This window comes from Dipodomys merriami, unplaced genomic scaffold (genome assembly GCF_024711535.1).
Source record: "Dipodomys merriami isolate MVZ:Mamm:240054 unplaced genomic scaffold, mDipMer1.0.p SCAF_18, whole genome shotgun sequence".
NCBI lineage: Eukaryota > Metazoa > Chordata > Mammalia > Rodentia > Heteromyidae > Dipodomys > Dipodomys merriami.
The window spans coordinates 26,345,440-26,362,572 of NW_027203159.1; the positions used below are offsets into that span (position 1 = coordinate 26,345,440).

Below are 17,133 nucleotides of genomic sequence, written 5' to 3' on the forward strand. Positions count from 1 at the left end.
GTCTCTTACATTGTCACAGATTCTCTCATGAATTTATCGATTCTCTAGTATCATCCAATGTTTAGAAGCCAGAAAAATTATGATTCCATAACTGAGACATATTAGAATAAGGGAACAGAATTAGTAATGCCACTGAGTCACATTAAGTGTTCTAATAACCAAAAAAATAAGGAAATATCATTGCCTCATCAAACATTACCCTCTGAAATTCATAGTAGTATAAGTAGGGAATAAATAAAATCTAATTGGCTTTTATGTTGAAGGAAAAAAAATCAGAGATTTTGGAAATACCAGTCAGTATGTGGTACTGTTGATGGATATTGAATTATATTCTTGTCTTTGTTTATTGTTCTTGTTGGTCAGTAGGCTTGAACTTTGGGCTTGGACACAGTGGCTGAGCTTTTCAGATCTCTAATGCTCTACTGCTTGATGGATGGTGCCATTTCCAGTTTTGAGGAGGATAATTGGTTATGAGAGTGTGACAAATGTTCCTGTTGGGCTACCTTGAGCCTGATCCTCAGATTTCAGCCTCCTACAGGTTCCTAAGTGATCTCTATCAGGCTTCTTTTCTCTATTTTCCACCGTGTGATGATAATTTTTGGGGCTGTATGTTCCCAACCTTCATGGATACTGCAGGTCTAGGAGTAACCATGCTCTATAGTATTCGATTTTGAGAGGATTAATTCCTGAAATGAATCTGAAAAAATCCTTGACTTTTTTGATCTGTAGTTAGTTCCTTAAATGTCGAATGTGTGAGAGTTAGAATTGACAACTTTATCACCTGGCTTGGCTCAAGTGTGGTTTTCTACCCCAAAATTTATTTCTCATGACATACTCTTTTCCTCTTCATGACAGAGGATGAGAAACTCCCTAACCACAAGAATAAACACTTTCTGTTGATCAAATATTGAATTGATCTATTCAGTTTGTAAACAGGATGAATGAATTACAAAATTGTCATAAGACACAAGGGTGAATTTATCTATTCCTATTACTCCTCCTGAGTTAGCACTTCCTTCACTATATAAATTGCGAAATCATCCTTCACATAACATTGTAATATGATTGACATGCAGCAGATAAGTTAATACAATTCTTAGTATGCTTAGTCCCTTTTCATACGAAGAATATATGAGGCCTTATTGTGATGACAGGCTCACATAAATACAACTTGGTCATATGTTGAATCAGCTTTTTTTTCTGGACTGATTAATAAAGAAAATACATGACAATATCAATAAATCTAGAAACCATTGTCTCCTTTTAAATGGGTGAGGTCTCATATTGGCAATAAGACAAACTACATGGTTCCAAATTGAATAAATGCTTACAAAGAATTCCAAGCAAACCCAATTACTGTTCATTTTTCCTGTATTTGTCACCTTACAATGTCAGAGAGACTTGATGTTTTAACATTATATAAAAGAACAAGTTCATTCTAGCCATTAAAATTCTTTAAAGAAACTCACTAAGAAATAGCATAACTTTGTAGTCTCACATTTTATTTTGATTTTCAAATACATACCATATCCAATGTGCATTAATACTTTATACAGGAATGTGAAATTTGAAATCTATGTATTTTTGGCTGATTAAAAACATAGCTCTAAATATATTTCATTAATATGTATCTTTGTAAAATGCAAATTGTAAATCATCTCAAGAATCTCCAATTTTTTTTAATTTCAGAGATTTATTAATCAGTGTAATAAATCCAAAAAATCAACATAATTATGAAATGCATTTACACATGATATTTCCTGGCAAGTGGAAAACTGTGCAGATGGCTTCTGAAAGACTTCATTTTAAGTAGCTTTATTGTGAGGTTTTTGAATTTATAAGTCTGGACCTTCTTTCTTCAGTTTGCTATATAGTCCACATTCAGAAAGTAGAACTTGTACAGATCATCGGGACCCAGTTTGTTCCAGGGTTCTGGGTTATTCTTCCTGTCCCAACAGACATTTGGATTGAACAGGGCCAGGTGTGTCACATACAGGGCTGGATGCTTCTTGGCCTGATTGACGATCTGACAGAGGATGTTTGCAGCAGAGACCTGATAAACAAAACTTCCAGGCATGAGACTTAAGCCATCTGCAAACCTTAAACAAGGTAGTCATTTCTATATTAATCAATTTGAAAAAGAAGACATCATAACACACATGCAAGTATGTACATTTATCAATTAACAGTTGAAGTTACTGCCATTTACCTTATTATAATATATGTGAATCTTGAAAACATGAAAATGGGAAGAAGAAGGATTGGTCCAAAATAACACTGTTATCTATGGCTTCCCAGATTTAAATTGATTATATGAGAATGAGAAGAACGTTCAGATAAGGTAATTCTGATTTGAAGTAATTTGGGTGATTGCATTTGCTATGCATCCTAGGGAAACTATACTTGACTTTTCCACCAATCACAGGTTCACCAGTTCAGAAAGCAATCCAAAACTTTGTTTGAAGTGAGCAAAATATATGGGTACATAGAACATAATATTTGTTATTCATTTATCCCAATTCTTCACTATAATTTTGACAGACAATAATGTGCCACAAAACCCATCATTTTCTTTCCCTGTTGTTGCCAGAAGATTTGATTGTGCGCCAAACAAATCTTGGACTAGGATCTTCCAATGATTCTGCCAAAGAGAAAAATACATACTTGGTTTAGGTACTAGATTAGATTGGCCCTAAATTATACATTAATATTGAAAAATCACAATTTTGAAGGCCTTATGAGCCTACAAGAAACATTTAGCTGTATGATAAAGACTGAAAATATTGAGTTCTTAGCCATATGAAAAAACAAATCACTTAGATGTTTCACATGGTTTTTGATCATTTAGGACGGCATATCTTCATATATGTTATTGATGTTAGCATACAAGACATTCCAAGTTGAAAAAAAAAATTAATTTCACTCCTATTGGAAAAAGCTTACAACAGTACAAGATAAGTTGAGATTCAATAATGGAAAATGAAGAAAAACCAACAAGCTCTTTACCTTTATCCCAATCTTCCTCAAAGGAAACATATTGCCATGTATTTTCAGAATTCTTTCTTGTTTCTCGTTCCAAGTGATGTTGACTACAAGCAAACAAATCTATCATCATGTAGGATTTAAGTGCAAATGTCCTACATTGATTTGCATTGTGTTTCAGATACCAGGCCTATGAACAGAATTTAAAAATGATACAGTGATCTCAAACTCTTGGGTTGATATTATTTCTTTCATGAGGAACAAGTGCCAGGCTCCATAAATTGTATATCAAACTTTAGAAATGTCATTTGCACTCAATTTTGGCCTATGTTTACTCAAATAAGGTTTTATTTATATACAATTTATAAACACATAGTTAGGGTAATTGAAATTATTTTTGAAAATTTCCAAAATGGAGGGTCATCTCATGTGTTTTCTTTACAAAACACAACAGCAGAAATTGTTTCCCCTACAGCTCTGGAAATTATTGTATCCGTGTTACATGAAGAAAATAATAATTTTCTACCCACAATTATTCATATTCAAATATGTGAAATTTTTGATGAAATTAAGAAGGGCAATTTTGAAATCAGTACCTTAAATATAGAAAATAGATTCAATGCATTTCCCATGTCATCAGTTTATAACCATGGTATGAAAACTAAAGTATCCCAACTGAATTATAGGCTATATGATAATACAGTGAGTTGTCTTAACAAAATAATTTAACTTTTAACAATACCATTAGTTTACATTTTGGACATTATGCCATAGGGAGGCAAAGTAAACGACCTCTAATATTTGTGAAATATGGCCCACACAGTTTGACATAATGCCCACACAAAACACCTTGCAATTGTCCTGCATTGAATCTCTATTGTAAAGATGTATAAGACTGCATCTCTAAAAATACACAAGTTGGAATTTAATTGTCTTCCTTTCTATTCCATGCTGCAGAGATCAGAAGAAATACAAAATTTCTCTATGGCAATTCTGCTCACAGTCTCTCTCACATCTTTCACATAAATTTCCCACATTTTATTTTAAAAAATACTCGAATTTATCCATGAACTAAAGAAATTATGTAATATCAACCTGTTCCAATGAAATATTACCTGTCTATATTTCACAAGATGGTATGGGAACCTGAATGATCTGATTTTGTGATTTTTATCATAAGGACACTGCAATTACCTCTAAGCATCCATATAACTCCGAAAGAGAAAAATCAATATATTGGGGAACGTGCAGGTCTTCAAGTCTTCAAGGTTATTTCCATTATGAACTATAGCTTAACTCAGGAATCCCTATTTGGAAAATGTAGATTCAAATTATGACAGAATATTACTCTGGAATTTAACTTCTAATCTACTCTCAGATCCTTTTAGGTAGTTCTTTTTAATATTATGAAAATTATTCGTTCTAGTTTAAAAATTACAAATTTGAGTCAAACGGAACTGTTAGCTTGTGTTACCTTCTGAGAGTATACATCCATTTAGGCCCCTGATTTGCTTTCTTACATTTGAATCTAGAATGTGCCCATAATTATTATTCTTTTTCACCTTTCAATCTACCACATCAAAAGTCAAAGTTATAATTATCAAAAGTTACCTAAAGTTTCACATTCTAACAGGAGAAATCCTATTATCCTTTTCTGTCTGGTCCTGTCAATATACTTTCCATGATTCTAAAAAATAAAAAAAAATAGCATGAACTAGACCATTTAAAATAATTTCCCAAAACAAATGGATAAACATGTGTACCTTTTTTCATTGTGACAGGCAGATAAAAAATTATCTGTGAGAAAATATGTCTACTTCAAAACTACAGGTTTTAAATGTTGAGATTTCCTCAGCAATCGGGAAAACAAGCATGTTGAACCTATTCATCTCTAATGCATTTTGTTGCTAGACACCCGTGAATTGGAATGTATTGATATCTCTGTCTACAGATTAGGGTCACTTATAACAGGCTATAGAAATGTATAACTTTTGAGAAATGGCCTATTTTTCAGGAATTTTTTCTATATCATACCAAACAATTAGAGGATGATACATCATGACTACTTCTAAGCCAATTTGCAAAAGTTTTTCTAAATTATGGTTGTCTGAACTAACAAATTCTGAATTCCATTTTACAAGTATCTGATACCTATTGAAAATATGCACTTATCTGAAGGAAGTTTTGCTATTGTCATAGATATGTCATGATTATAAGGTCAGTATGAAGTATTATTTGAGTAACTGCTACTCATGAGAGAGTGTAGTTCAATAGGTAGTAAATTTCAGTAGTACAGTGTCTAGTGGCCATGATGCAGATCCAGAAGACATTAAACATATGACTGCTTTGACAGACTTAAAGGTGGCGGGAATATAAGTAAATTTCAAGTTCCCCAAAATGGAAATAGTCATTTTAAGTTTGAGGAAATAAAGAATTTGCATTCTTTTACTCATGGAACAAAACAGCCTAGTTGGAAAAAATTATAAGAACTACATTTGGGATGTTACAGTTAGAAAGTGAGATATGTCCTAGTCACATACACGAGCCAAAAAGATGATTTAGAAAGTGAGAAATGTCCCAGTCACATACACAAGCCAAAAAAATGATTTACATGAATAAGACATGTAAAGAGGGCAAGGGACTGTTACTGTCTCCTTCACTTAAGTAGATTCACCAAACAAGTCAGGATCTCTTCCTCCCCACGATGGACAATGTCCCACTAGAAGGTTTTCCACAGCAACTGCTACTTCTGTATAATGACTTCTTTGGGAGGGGCATCCATTATTGTTAAGAAGCTCATACATTTCACTTCCGTTTTATGAATGGATGGAACTCAGCCACACTTCCTCATATGACAACGGAAGATCTGACTTATGGCCTGAACCTAGAAGACAAAGTCCTACTTCCTTTTAATATTCATTGGTGGACTCCAATTCAGTAGAATAGAAATGTATGAGTATTCAATAGAGGAATAATATGAATGGATTTGTCATATTTTTCATTTCCACATCAACTACTGATTCTTTGTAAGTTGTTCTGCCTAGACATCAATACACTTTCTGTGGTCTATTTAGCCATGATAAATCAGTCTGTAAGTATTATGCGTTTTTTTCACTTGTTTACTTTCCTTACTCATCAATATTTTCATTAGGTTATAGTTTCGCAAAAAGACACTTTTAGAGCTTAATCGTCTTCTGTCAAACACGTTCCTTTGCCTTCATTGTAGATATGCTTGATCTTTGTAATACTTTTAATTCATATTTTTATTAATATTTATATAAAGTAAGGATTTCTCAAATCAACCATTCACAAGTTTAAATGAAAACAGCAAGGGAGAGACAAGTTCCAGATCAAAATTTTCATTTATATATCATATATTTTTTACATATACAAAAATTTAGGTTACTATATACTATAAAATACACATAAAAGATATAGATATATATCTGTAATGGATATATATATGTATATGTATATATATATAGGCTTTTTGCAGTCTTTCATCAACAATAATATAAAGCATGCAATTTTCCTGGTAAATAAATTATGATTATTGATTTTACAACTCGAGTCTATTGACAGATTTATGTAGAACACCTGAAATGCAGTTAGGTTTTAATAAAATATGAAGTTATTGTGCAAACTTTTAGAAAGATGGATTGAACTGTTTCTAATATATAAAGGTAGTACATAATATATGTCACATTTCTAGTATTATTGAGATTTCCTATCATTATTTTTCATAAATACTAAGACATTTTATTTAAAAATATACCAAAAATTTTTTGGTACACACTAAGGAAACTTTGAGTTTATTGAGAATTAAATATCTATGCTGCAATTATGTATAATCAGTGGCAAGATTCTTTATTAAATATCTAGAGTATATGAACAAACTACAGTAAAACTATTTGAGGATACAATAATGAGGACAGGATGTATTTTCTTTACAAATTTTTGTTTCAAATAGCTGTTTCATGAATCTCGAGGAACTGAAGCATTTCATTATTTCTATTGGTAGAAAAATATAACGTGGTTTAAAACAATTGAAACAATCCGACATGGGAAAAAAGAAATAGAAGACCTTGATTTGTCATTAAATAGAGTATCTGGAAACATCTCTAACTGAAACAAAAAAAAATAGACACTTAGGTACAGATAAAAGAAAGGATGGTATGGCAGTGTTTTATATCTCATGAAGTTAATCAGGCTCAACAAAGTGGAACTTCCCTGATGTAGATAGAAATTATTCCCATCAGAAGGCTTCTCAAAAGCAATGATCAGGTTTTGCAAGTGTCTATTATATGTATTTTCATCATGCTTGGGGTATAACAATCAATGTTCACTTCAGAATCATTTTCTTAGGATTCTAAGGAAATATTGTCCTTCTGTCAATTGAATCAAACTGTAAGATGTTATCCCACTTCTTATGCTTAAATGAACTACAATTCAACTGTACTAAAATTCAGTACATTTGATTTCTACATGGAATTTTTCCTGTTATTGATCAGCATGCAATCTGATCCTCATTGGAATTCCTTCTGTTAAGCCAACAGTGTTTTCTCTGCCTTCCATGTGTTTCAGTAGACTAGTATATACAAAAAAAAATGTTCTCCTTTCCCCTCCATAAATTATACCAACATATATTACAGTGAAAACAGGAATTATACCATGGGGGACAGACATACAAATCAAAGAAATATCTTATAAAAACATTCAGTAAAATAGTAAGAAAGAAAAACCATATGAATCCTTATCTTGGGGTTCATTTCACTTATCATCAACTTATCTGGCTGTTTGCTATTCTCAGATAGATACTAATTATTTCAAATAAGGGAACCCTACATTTCTTTGGGCCTGGCTTACTTCACTTAATATGATTTTTTTTCCAACCCTTTCCATTTCCTAACAAATGGGGCAATGTCATTCTTTCAGATGGAGGAATATAATTCCATTGTGTACATATTACAAATTTTCTTGATCCATTCATCTACTGAGGGGCATCTGGGTTGCGTTCATATCTTAGCTATAGTAAATAATGCTGCAATAAACATAGTCGGGCTGGTAACTTTAGTGTGGTCTTGTTTGTAAACATTTGGGTAAATGCCCAAAAGTGGGATTGCTGGGTCATGGAGGAGCTCTATTTGGAGTCTTTTGAGGAAACTCCATACTATTTTCCGAAGTGGTTAAACAAGTTTACATTGCCACCAACAATGTAGTAGGGTTCCCTTCTGTCCACATCCCTTCCAGCATCTGTTGTTGTTAGAGTTCTTGATTATAGCACTTAACTGGGGTGAGGTCGTATCTCAACGTTTTAGTGTATTATTTATTCATGTGCAATACTGTTTGAAAATAAATTTTATTTTCAGAAAGAAAGTTATATATAGAACCAATTTGCATGAACAATGGAAGACTGTCTGGGAAAAACAAATATTAATTGGTGATTGCAGTATTATGTAAAGCTGATGGCTAAAATTGGTATTCTGTATCGTGTGCTTATGGTACATGAGTATTTGTAAGTGAAATTAATAGATTGCTTAGCGTCAATCCCAATGTTATATTAGAAGATTGTCAGATATCTTTGACTCAAGTAAGAAAAATGATAAGAACATTTTATTCTAAAATTCTCATGAAATCCAAGTGCCAGGGACTCCCAACTTAATCCTCACTGTTCTAGAAGCTGAGATCTAAGGATTGTGGTCCAAAGCCATCCAATGCAGGAAAAGCCAGGTGATTCAACTCAAATTACCTACTATAAAATCTGAAGTTGAGCTGTGGCTCAAGTATTGGAGGGATCGCCTTCAGCTGAAGAGTGCAGGGATAGACTTCAATAACCAAAATGGACAAAAAATTCTCATAGGAAGAAACATTTTTGAAAATGCATCCTTGCATTTATCTGAAGTAAAGTAATACCATATATTCATGTGTCCCATTTCAGTCTGAAAGATAGAATGATAGGTTTCCTTAACTCCTTTTCTCCATATTTGATGCCATTCATTTGTGTGGGCATATTTTGTTAATATTCAATAAGCCATTTCCATTTGTTTTTATGCTTTTATTACTACGGTAGTAGAAAGCTCAACGTATTGGCACTGATGATTGTCACCTCATATGACGCATAGAGAAGAATATCTAAAAGGAAAATTTGAAATATTAATATAGATGCTTAGCTTCAAAATCGTTCCTGTTATTACATTGTCAAATTCACTATTTCATGCTATAATCAATAAAACTACGTTTTCATAAAAGAACTGTGTATTGATTGTCTATTTAATACACTCTTTTGGACTCTAAACTATACATTCAAACTTATTTTACATTTCTTGTTCTGAAAAATGCTAATAACATACTGAGAAATTACCTCTGATTTTATTATTACACATTAAATGGAAGAGAATAAAACTGCTATATCCAGATAGACAATGAATAATGAGAAAAAAAGATATAATATCCATTTGAAGAATTTTGCTGCATACAGAAAATGACACCAAGGAACATATCTTCTTTTTTTTAATTTAATTTAATTTCATTTCTGAACATACTGTACAGAGGGGTTACAATTACATGGGCAGGATAATGCGTACATTTCTTACCAAGCATTGCAGCCTCCTCCTTTGGTTTACCCTTCACATCCCTTCCCAGCCTCCCCCTCTCCCCCAATCCCAATCCTTCTCCTTCCCCCCTCCTTTCTCCTCCCCGGCAACGACGTTGTAAAGCTCGTTTTGGACATGACAACTTGTACTTCTCATCGTTGGAACAGGTCCACCTGTATCCTTAAACAACTGGTTTTTCCCCATCTCCTCCACAAGTTATACTGACATCAAATATAGTGAAAGCAGGGGTTATACTGTGGGGGAGGGACATACAAACCAACAAAGAGATAATCTTATAAATGCGTTAGAAACACATGCATGAAAGAAAAAAAAACATTAAAATCCATATCTAAGGGTTCACTTTCCTGACATCACATTATCTGACCTTTTCCGCTTGACTCATACATATACTAGATATTGCAAATAAGGGAAACCATGGGACCTATGTTTCTTTGGGCCTGGCTTACTTCACTTAATATAATTTTTTCCAAGTTTTTCCATATCTTCTAATACTAGGATAAGAAAAGAATAGTAGATGGAAGTTAAACCTGGCGGGCAGTCCATGCCATTATTACTTTTCAGTTGACACAGCACCAGTTGATCTGAGAGTCCTGGTGTCAGTTACTGAAATTGAGCATTTTTTGCCCTATCTCAAGGGAGACAGTCTAAAAGGTGAAAATTGTTGGTTAAAAACCCACCTAGTGGGCAATTGTTCTTCCTTCTTATGGAAGGGATACTGTTTATTTTACTGTTTATTTAGAAGATATTCCAAGATATGCCTTCTTTTTCCTCCTTCCAAACACTTTCTCTAGGTTATTTTTTTGGGTCTCAGATGTTTCTAGATTATGCAATAATGAACAGGTAATATCATTCTATCTTTCCCATGTCTGTTTTCATCGTATTTTCTCAAAACTGCAAGTGTGATCATATGTGGATCAGTATCAGAATGCTTCTTTTCCAATCAGTTTAGAAAACATTATCAAGCAAGTATATGCAAAAGTCACTGACATTCATGTTATAGGTTTGAACACCAGTAAATATTTATATTTCTTCTCTTTTGTGGTTCAGAGTCACTACACATGTGTATTAGGAGTTTTGATTCCATTTAAAAGAGAGTTCTAAAAACCAAAGTTTCCTTTTTTTTAAAAAAAAAAGATTTTCATTATAGTAATCTTATGCAAAATTTTGTAGCTGAGGTTGGGTGGCTCACACCTCCAGTCCTACGTGGCTGATACTTTTCATTGGTTGATCAAATCCATTCAAGTGGAACTCAAGTATTTTAGAACACTGAAAGCTTCTCAGTGTTTCAAACTAGAAGAGCTCTGGCTTTGAACAAAAAGGCCAGGAAGGGCCTTGAATTCAAGCAAAAGGACCTATCCAAAAGACTTTCTGGTCTGCATCAGAAGATACCAGTTGCAAAAAAGAGAATAATAAAAGATGACATTGATATTAAACATAAGTAACTATTTCAGAAAGTGTTTCTAACAATTTGAAATGCAATTGTGAATTAAACCTTCCTGTGATATGTTATCAAAAGAAGCACTACAAAATATGGGTAACATATTCTAGGCCTGGAAATATATAAAAAGTAACTAGCACTTGAAATCTATTTTTATTTGATATACTATGTTATAAAAACCTATAAAGTGTACTCCCCTCTTCCTTGATGGTTTTAATATGCTTATTCAGTATTAACTTTGAAAATATTCCAGATGACTAAGCATTGTTTCAGAACACAGTTTTACATCCACAGGTCTGATATCATTTTTCTCATGTCATATTCTGACACAGGTTTCACATAGTTTGTTTGATACATCACACAGTGCAAAATATTTCCTAGGTAAAGGAAAGTTTAAGATGTTCATATTTGCAAGCACTTCATTTCTTCATTTCTTGCTGGATAAACTTGCTGGACGAAAGTACTCTACCTTCCATTAACACTATTTCAGTGGCTGGAATATAATCCAACTACTATTTTTTTCAGGGAATTTTATTAGCGCAGGATATATTCTTCCCTAGATCAAACAGATCATGAAAACAAGAGAGATATAAAGTAGCTTCTTTGTAGCTATAAACAGTAGCATTGTAGTTCTAATGATTAGATGCTTAGAAGACACTGGTAGCACACTTCTACCAAAGCCTAGGACAATTCCAGTGATTTTTTAAAATAAATATCATAGAACTCAGAAATGGAAAATACTCTTCAGTCTTTAGACCAGAAGGAAACAATTGAGAGAAATGGTGTGGTGATAAAGGACCCGAGATCCAGAATGGGAAAGGATTATGTCATTTTTACACTAAGTATGGTCCCAGAAAAGACATTTGAAGGAATCACTGCAAATGAAATGTATATTTGATGGAAGGCCTTCGTGTTGTCTTTGGTGGGTTTACTTATCTTTAGCAGATACCTTAATGTGCACACATTACTTTTCACTCTTCCTAACTGTACCCATTTACGTTATTACTTTTGTTCTTAGATCTAAATATTACTCATATTCAGAACTTTTCTGAATATCAGCTGTTGTCTTCCTACAAGTTCTTTGTCATGTCGAGTTTTCTAGGATTAACGGAAATGTCAGGTCACTACACTATGAAACATTGTTTCTATCATGGGATGATAGCATGAATCACTAAATTTCTTTCCCAGTATTCTATCACCTCTCTAGATATATGCAATAGTCTTTGCTAGGATGCTCTTCAGCAATATTTCCTGGCAGATCTTAATGGAAGGAAGGGAAGAATTAAAGTATAGTTTGGAACAATGTCATTATCCAGTCAGATGACAATATATTTTCATAGCTTCCAGAGAAGTTTCAGGCATAATTTTGAACTGTGATCTGCAATGCACAAAACGCTATGAAATTTAGTAAACACTATATATGTATATATAAAAATAAATTTTTATATAACAATGGTTGTAAATGTCATCTGAATATTTCTGTGAATTTGTCTGCTTATCCTTCATATACACAATGAATACCACTGGATTAATTCTGGAAACAGTACTCACTTTTAAGGTAAAAATATGTATTGTGAAAATTCTGTGAATTCTTCATATCTGAAATAAGACTTCATATAAATTTAGTAATTGTACTCATATACTATACCCTGAGATAATATTGCAATTTTTTCATGTCAACATAGGTTATTTCCGAGATTTAATTACTCCATGATAACTCAAAACTTTAAACCACATAGTAAATATGATTTGCTTTTTAAATTATTCTTCTGGGAGGGAAGAATTATAATATTCTAGAGATTTGTCTTGAGAGAACATTTGCAGACACAGAGGTCAAAATATTTTCCATTTTTATCTCCAAATACTGCTTAAAGCATTGATTTGCTTCTTAGGGATGGATTGTGTTCATGAGTTCATGCCAATTTATTTATTTCTCTTAGGCATGTCTCTGAAATATTTGTTTTGACATACTACAGCCTTGTTTCACCTTATACCTCCATACTTGCAAAAATAAAAATCTTATATTAATTAGTTGAATCATTGATAGTCCCATTATTTTAACGGGATAAATTCAGTCACAGATGTGCAGTATGGCACCTTGCAAGATTATTTACAATAAATAATTTTTTACCCGAATCCTGCCTACACTATTGTTATCCTATCACTTAATTTGGATAACCACTAAGTGCTCTATCATCTGCACTAATGGCAAATATTGATGTCCCCTTCATTAGAGTTCTCAAGATATAGACATAATTAAAAATTTTAATGGAGTCAGTCTTGAGAAACTTTTCACTAGCCAGACAGTGGACAAGGATCTCATATTTAAAATAGACCCGGAACTCAAAAAATTAAATCTCCCAACAAATCCTCAAAGAAAAAACTTCCCAATAAATAAGTGGGCTTAAAGAGTAACTTTTCTGAAGAGGAAAGAAAGATGTCCAATAGACACATGAAGAAATGCTCAACCTCCCTAGCCATAAAAGAAATGCAAAAAGATATCACTTCACCCCAGTTTAGAATGGCTATAATCAAGAACTCTAATAAAACAAATGTTAGAGGGGATGTGGACAGAAGGGAACCCTACTGAATTGTTAGTGGGAGTGTAAACTTGTTCAACCACTTTGGAAAGTAGTATGGAATTTCCTGAAAACACTCCACATAGAGCTCCCCTATGACCCAGAAATCTCACTTTTGGACATTTACCCAAATGATTACAAACAATACCATCCTAAAGCTGTCAGCACAACTATGTTTATTGCAGCATTATTTACTATAGCTAAGATATGAACCCAACCCAGATGCCCCTCAGTAGATGAATGGATCAAGAAAATTTGTTATACGTACACAATGGAATTCTATTCCTCCATCAGAAACAATAACATTGCCCCATTTGTTAGGAAATGGAAAGGCTTGGAAAAAATTATATTAAGTGAAGGAAGCCAGGCCCGAAGAAACATAGGTCCCACGGTTTCCTTTATTTGAAATAATTAGTATTTATCTGAGAAAAGCAAACAGCCAGATAAGTTGATGTTAAGTGAAATGAACCCCAAGATAAGGATTCAATTTTTTTTCTTTCTTACTATTTTACTTAATGTATTTATGAGATATTTCTTTGTTGCTTTCTATGTCTGTCCCCATGGTATAGCCCCTGTTTTCACTGTAATATATGTTGGTATAATTTGTGGAGGGGAAAGGAAAACATAAATAGTTTAAATAGGGATACAGATTGGACCCATTGCAACAATGAGATGTATAACACGTTATGTCCAAAAAGGAACTTTACAACTTTGGCACGGTTGTTGGCGTGTGAGCAGGGGCTGGTGAGGGAGTGGGGAGGAGTTGGGAAGGGATTTTAAGGGGAAACAAAGAAAGAGGCCACTAATTACCTTACTCATGTAATTTTTAACCGTGCTGTATGGTATTTTCACAATAAAAAAATAGAAAGAATTTCTTACTATTGACGTGTAGAATTGACCTATTCATACAGATATGTGGCTTTCATAAAGTTATGAAAAGATATCATTCCACATCATTCTGAGTCTTTCCCTAATAACACTACACAATGTTACTGTTATTATTTTGCTAACTTTTTCATTTTTCACACTTCCTAGTGGAATCAAAACCATTCTGTGTTTGAACATAGAGGCAGTGTTATGTATGTCAATTCTTTTGTAATTTTATTGATGATTATTTATTACATCACTTTGATATTTTGCTTATGTTGCTATAATTCTTGAGTCAATTCATATTTGTCTTCATAACAGAACAAGGCATATCATATCACACTGTGAGATGCAACAGTTTAGGAAAACAGTAATAGAGAACAGGATACTTAATGAATTAATATAAAATTACGAATAAACTACTTCCAAAATTAGTAAATTTTCTTGGTTTTTCATATCATATCCTTTCATAATTATTGAATACCTGTAATCCTCGATAGTACACTTGGTTAATATATAAAATGTATTTCCAAAAGTGTTACAAAAATTTCTAGAGATTGTCCATTCACCATAACATTAAACTGGAAAATGTATACTGAAACAATAGAACTTGCACAATGATTTACTTAACAAGAAAATGGTAAGAAATGACAATGCAAGAACATATGTATTAGAACTACTAACAAGACAATATGTTGGATATGACCTGTAAAACTTTGGGAGGAAATTATGTATGGGAAAGAGAGAGACAAGAGACAAATGAGGGAAGGGCTACCATGTTCACTAAGAATTGTAATCATTATCTTTCTTATGTAACTATACCCACTCTCGACCTCATCATAAGCATAACATTAAAAAAAAAAAAGAAAAGGACTTAATCAGAGAAATGATGGAATGACTAGTGGTATATATCCCTTATTCAACTCCCATTCAAAAGGAGAAGAATGATAATATTTATTAGTAATTCTTTGAATACTACTGTGCAATTAGCTCCTTGTTGGATATACAAGACAAACAGAGACCAAAAGAATTTTAGGCTAATTAGCCAAGGGCTATCTTTAAAATTCTGATATATAGATCAATCAATCCTATGAATAACCCTTGTTAGTTATTTCCAGATTATAGGATGTAGGTTAAGGTCTTTTGCACAGGAAATACATAAATATGATTTTGTCATATTTCTTGGCATAAATCCCTCCAGTCCAAAAGGTACACATGATTTTGAAGCATTTTTTTTCATTTCCAAAACTAAATTTTAATAAATAGGAGATGTCAAAGATCAGAAGAGTTTTATTTTTCCCACCCATTCAATATGAACAATTTTTTGAAAGGACATGCTTTTCATTTGCAGGGAGTCAGACAATGGTTCTTCATAATTTCCCCAAAGCAAAAATCAAGTTTCTTTTTTTTTCTCACAAAAAGTTAAATCACTGTTCATAGGAATTGTAATGTAAGGGTACTGAATCTTCAATTAAATTACAGCGATATGTATATGTATGCTTTGCTGTGTGGTAAAAATCATCATAGTGTCATCACTTGATTATATGTTTCAATTTATGTATAACTTTATGTTTTATTTATTTATGTATTTATTTACTTTTCATTTTGGTCGTTCGTAGGCTTGAACTCTGGTTGTGGGCAATGTCCCTTGCTCTTCATCTCAAGGGGAGTGCTCAATGCTTGAGCCACAGCGCGACTTCCTGGTTTTTAGTTGTTTTAATTGGAGATAAGAATCTCATGTACTTTCCTGCTTGGGCTGGCTTTAAATCGTTATCCTCAGATGTCAGTTTCCTGAGTAACTAATCTTACAGGCCTGAGCCACTGGCGCCCGGCTGGTATAACTTTTTAATATGAAATAAATCATTACAAAATTTGATATATAGAATTTTCATACAGATATATATGCTCCATGTACAAGATGCACAGTGACAAATGAGCGAGCACTAACAAGAAAAATTTTCAACATGAATATACTGCTGTCCGGAGTTGTGACAGATTCCTGTTATAGGAGTTGATCATTAGTAAACTGACTGAAGTAGAATGAAAACTTTATTTTCCAGTTGTTACTAGTATTAAAGAGGGAACTTATGCTGAATATTTTAAGCACATGATTCTTCAAAACTCTGTTAGAATTAGCAATACAAAAAATATACTACATTATTAAATGGTGAAATTCATCAATTTTAAAAAATATTCTGCAGGGTGCTTCAGCTTTCTTTTGTTTTGGTGCTTTTGGTATCTGAACTTAGAGCCTTGCACTTACTTGGCAAGTTCTATACTTCTTTCCCTTAGTATCCATGTGCTTAGTCATGTCGTCAGCCTCTTTTTAAATTGGTTATTTTTGAGGTAGATCTCAATCTATGCTTTCCTATTTATTTTTGAGAGGATTCTGCATTCTGTCTAGGCACACCCCTGTTTTATAGGCTTCCTTATATTGCTGGGATGATAGGCCCAGGTTACAACTTCCATTTTTCCTTGGTCAAGGTAGTCTCATGGACTTTGCTGTCTGGGCTGGTGTTGAACTTTGATTCTTCCAATCTATGCCTCCGAAGAAACTTGGATTATATGTACCAGTTAGTAGTACTCCGGTATAGTTTGGGGTAACAAGGTCTTCATTTCATATGGAAGTAGCCCAGATTCACTTAAATACAAT

At 33.0% G+C, this 17,133-nt stretch overlaps 1 protein-coding gene across 1 annotated transcript in view; it reads right to left on the reverse strand.

Moving 5' to 3' along the window:
• Window positions 1–17,133, reverse strand: part of LOC138830001 (endogenous retrovirus group K member 5 Gag polyprotein-like) — a 57,900-nt gene that overhangs the window by 13,436 nt on the left and 27,331 nt on the right. Inside the window, exon 2 of the mRNA XM_070026477.1 lies at window positions 3,007–3,172. Coding sequence (XP_069882578.1) covers window positions 3,007–3,172 — 166 coding nt within the window. The remainder of the gene's footprint in view (window positions 1–3,006; window positions 3,173–17,133) is intronic.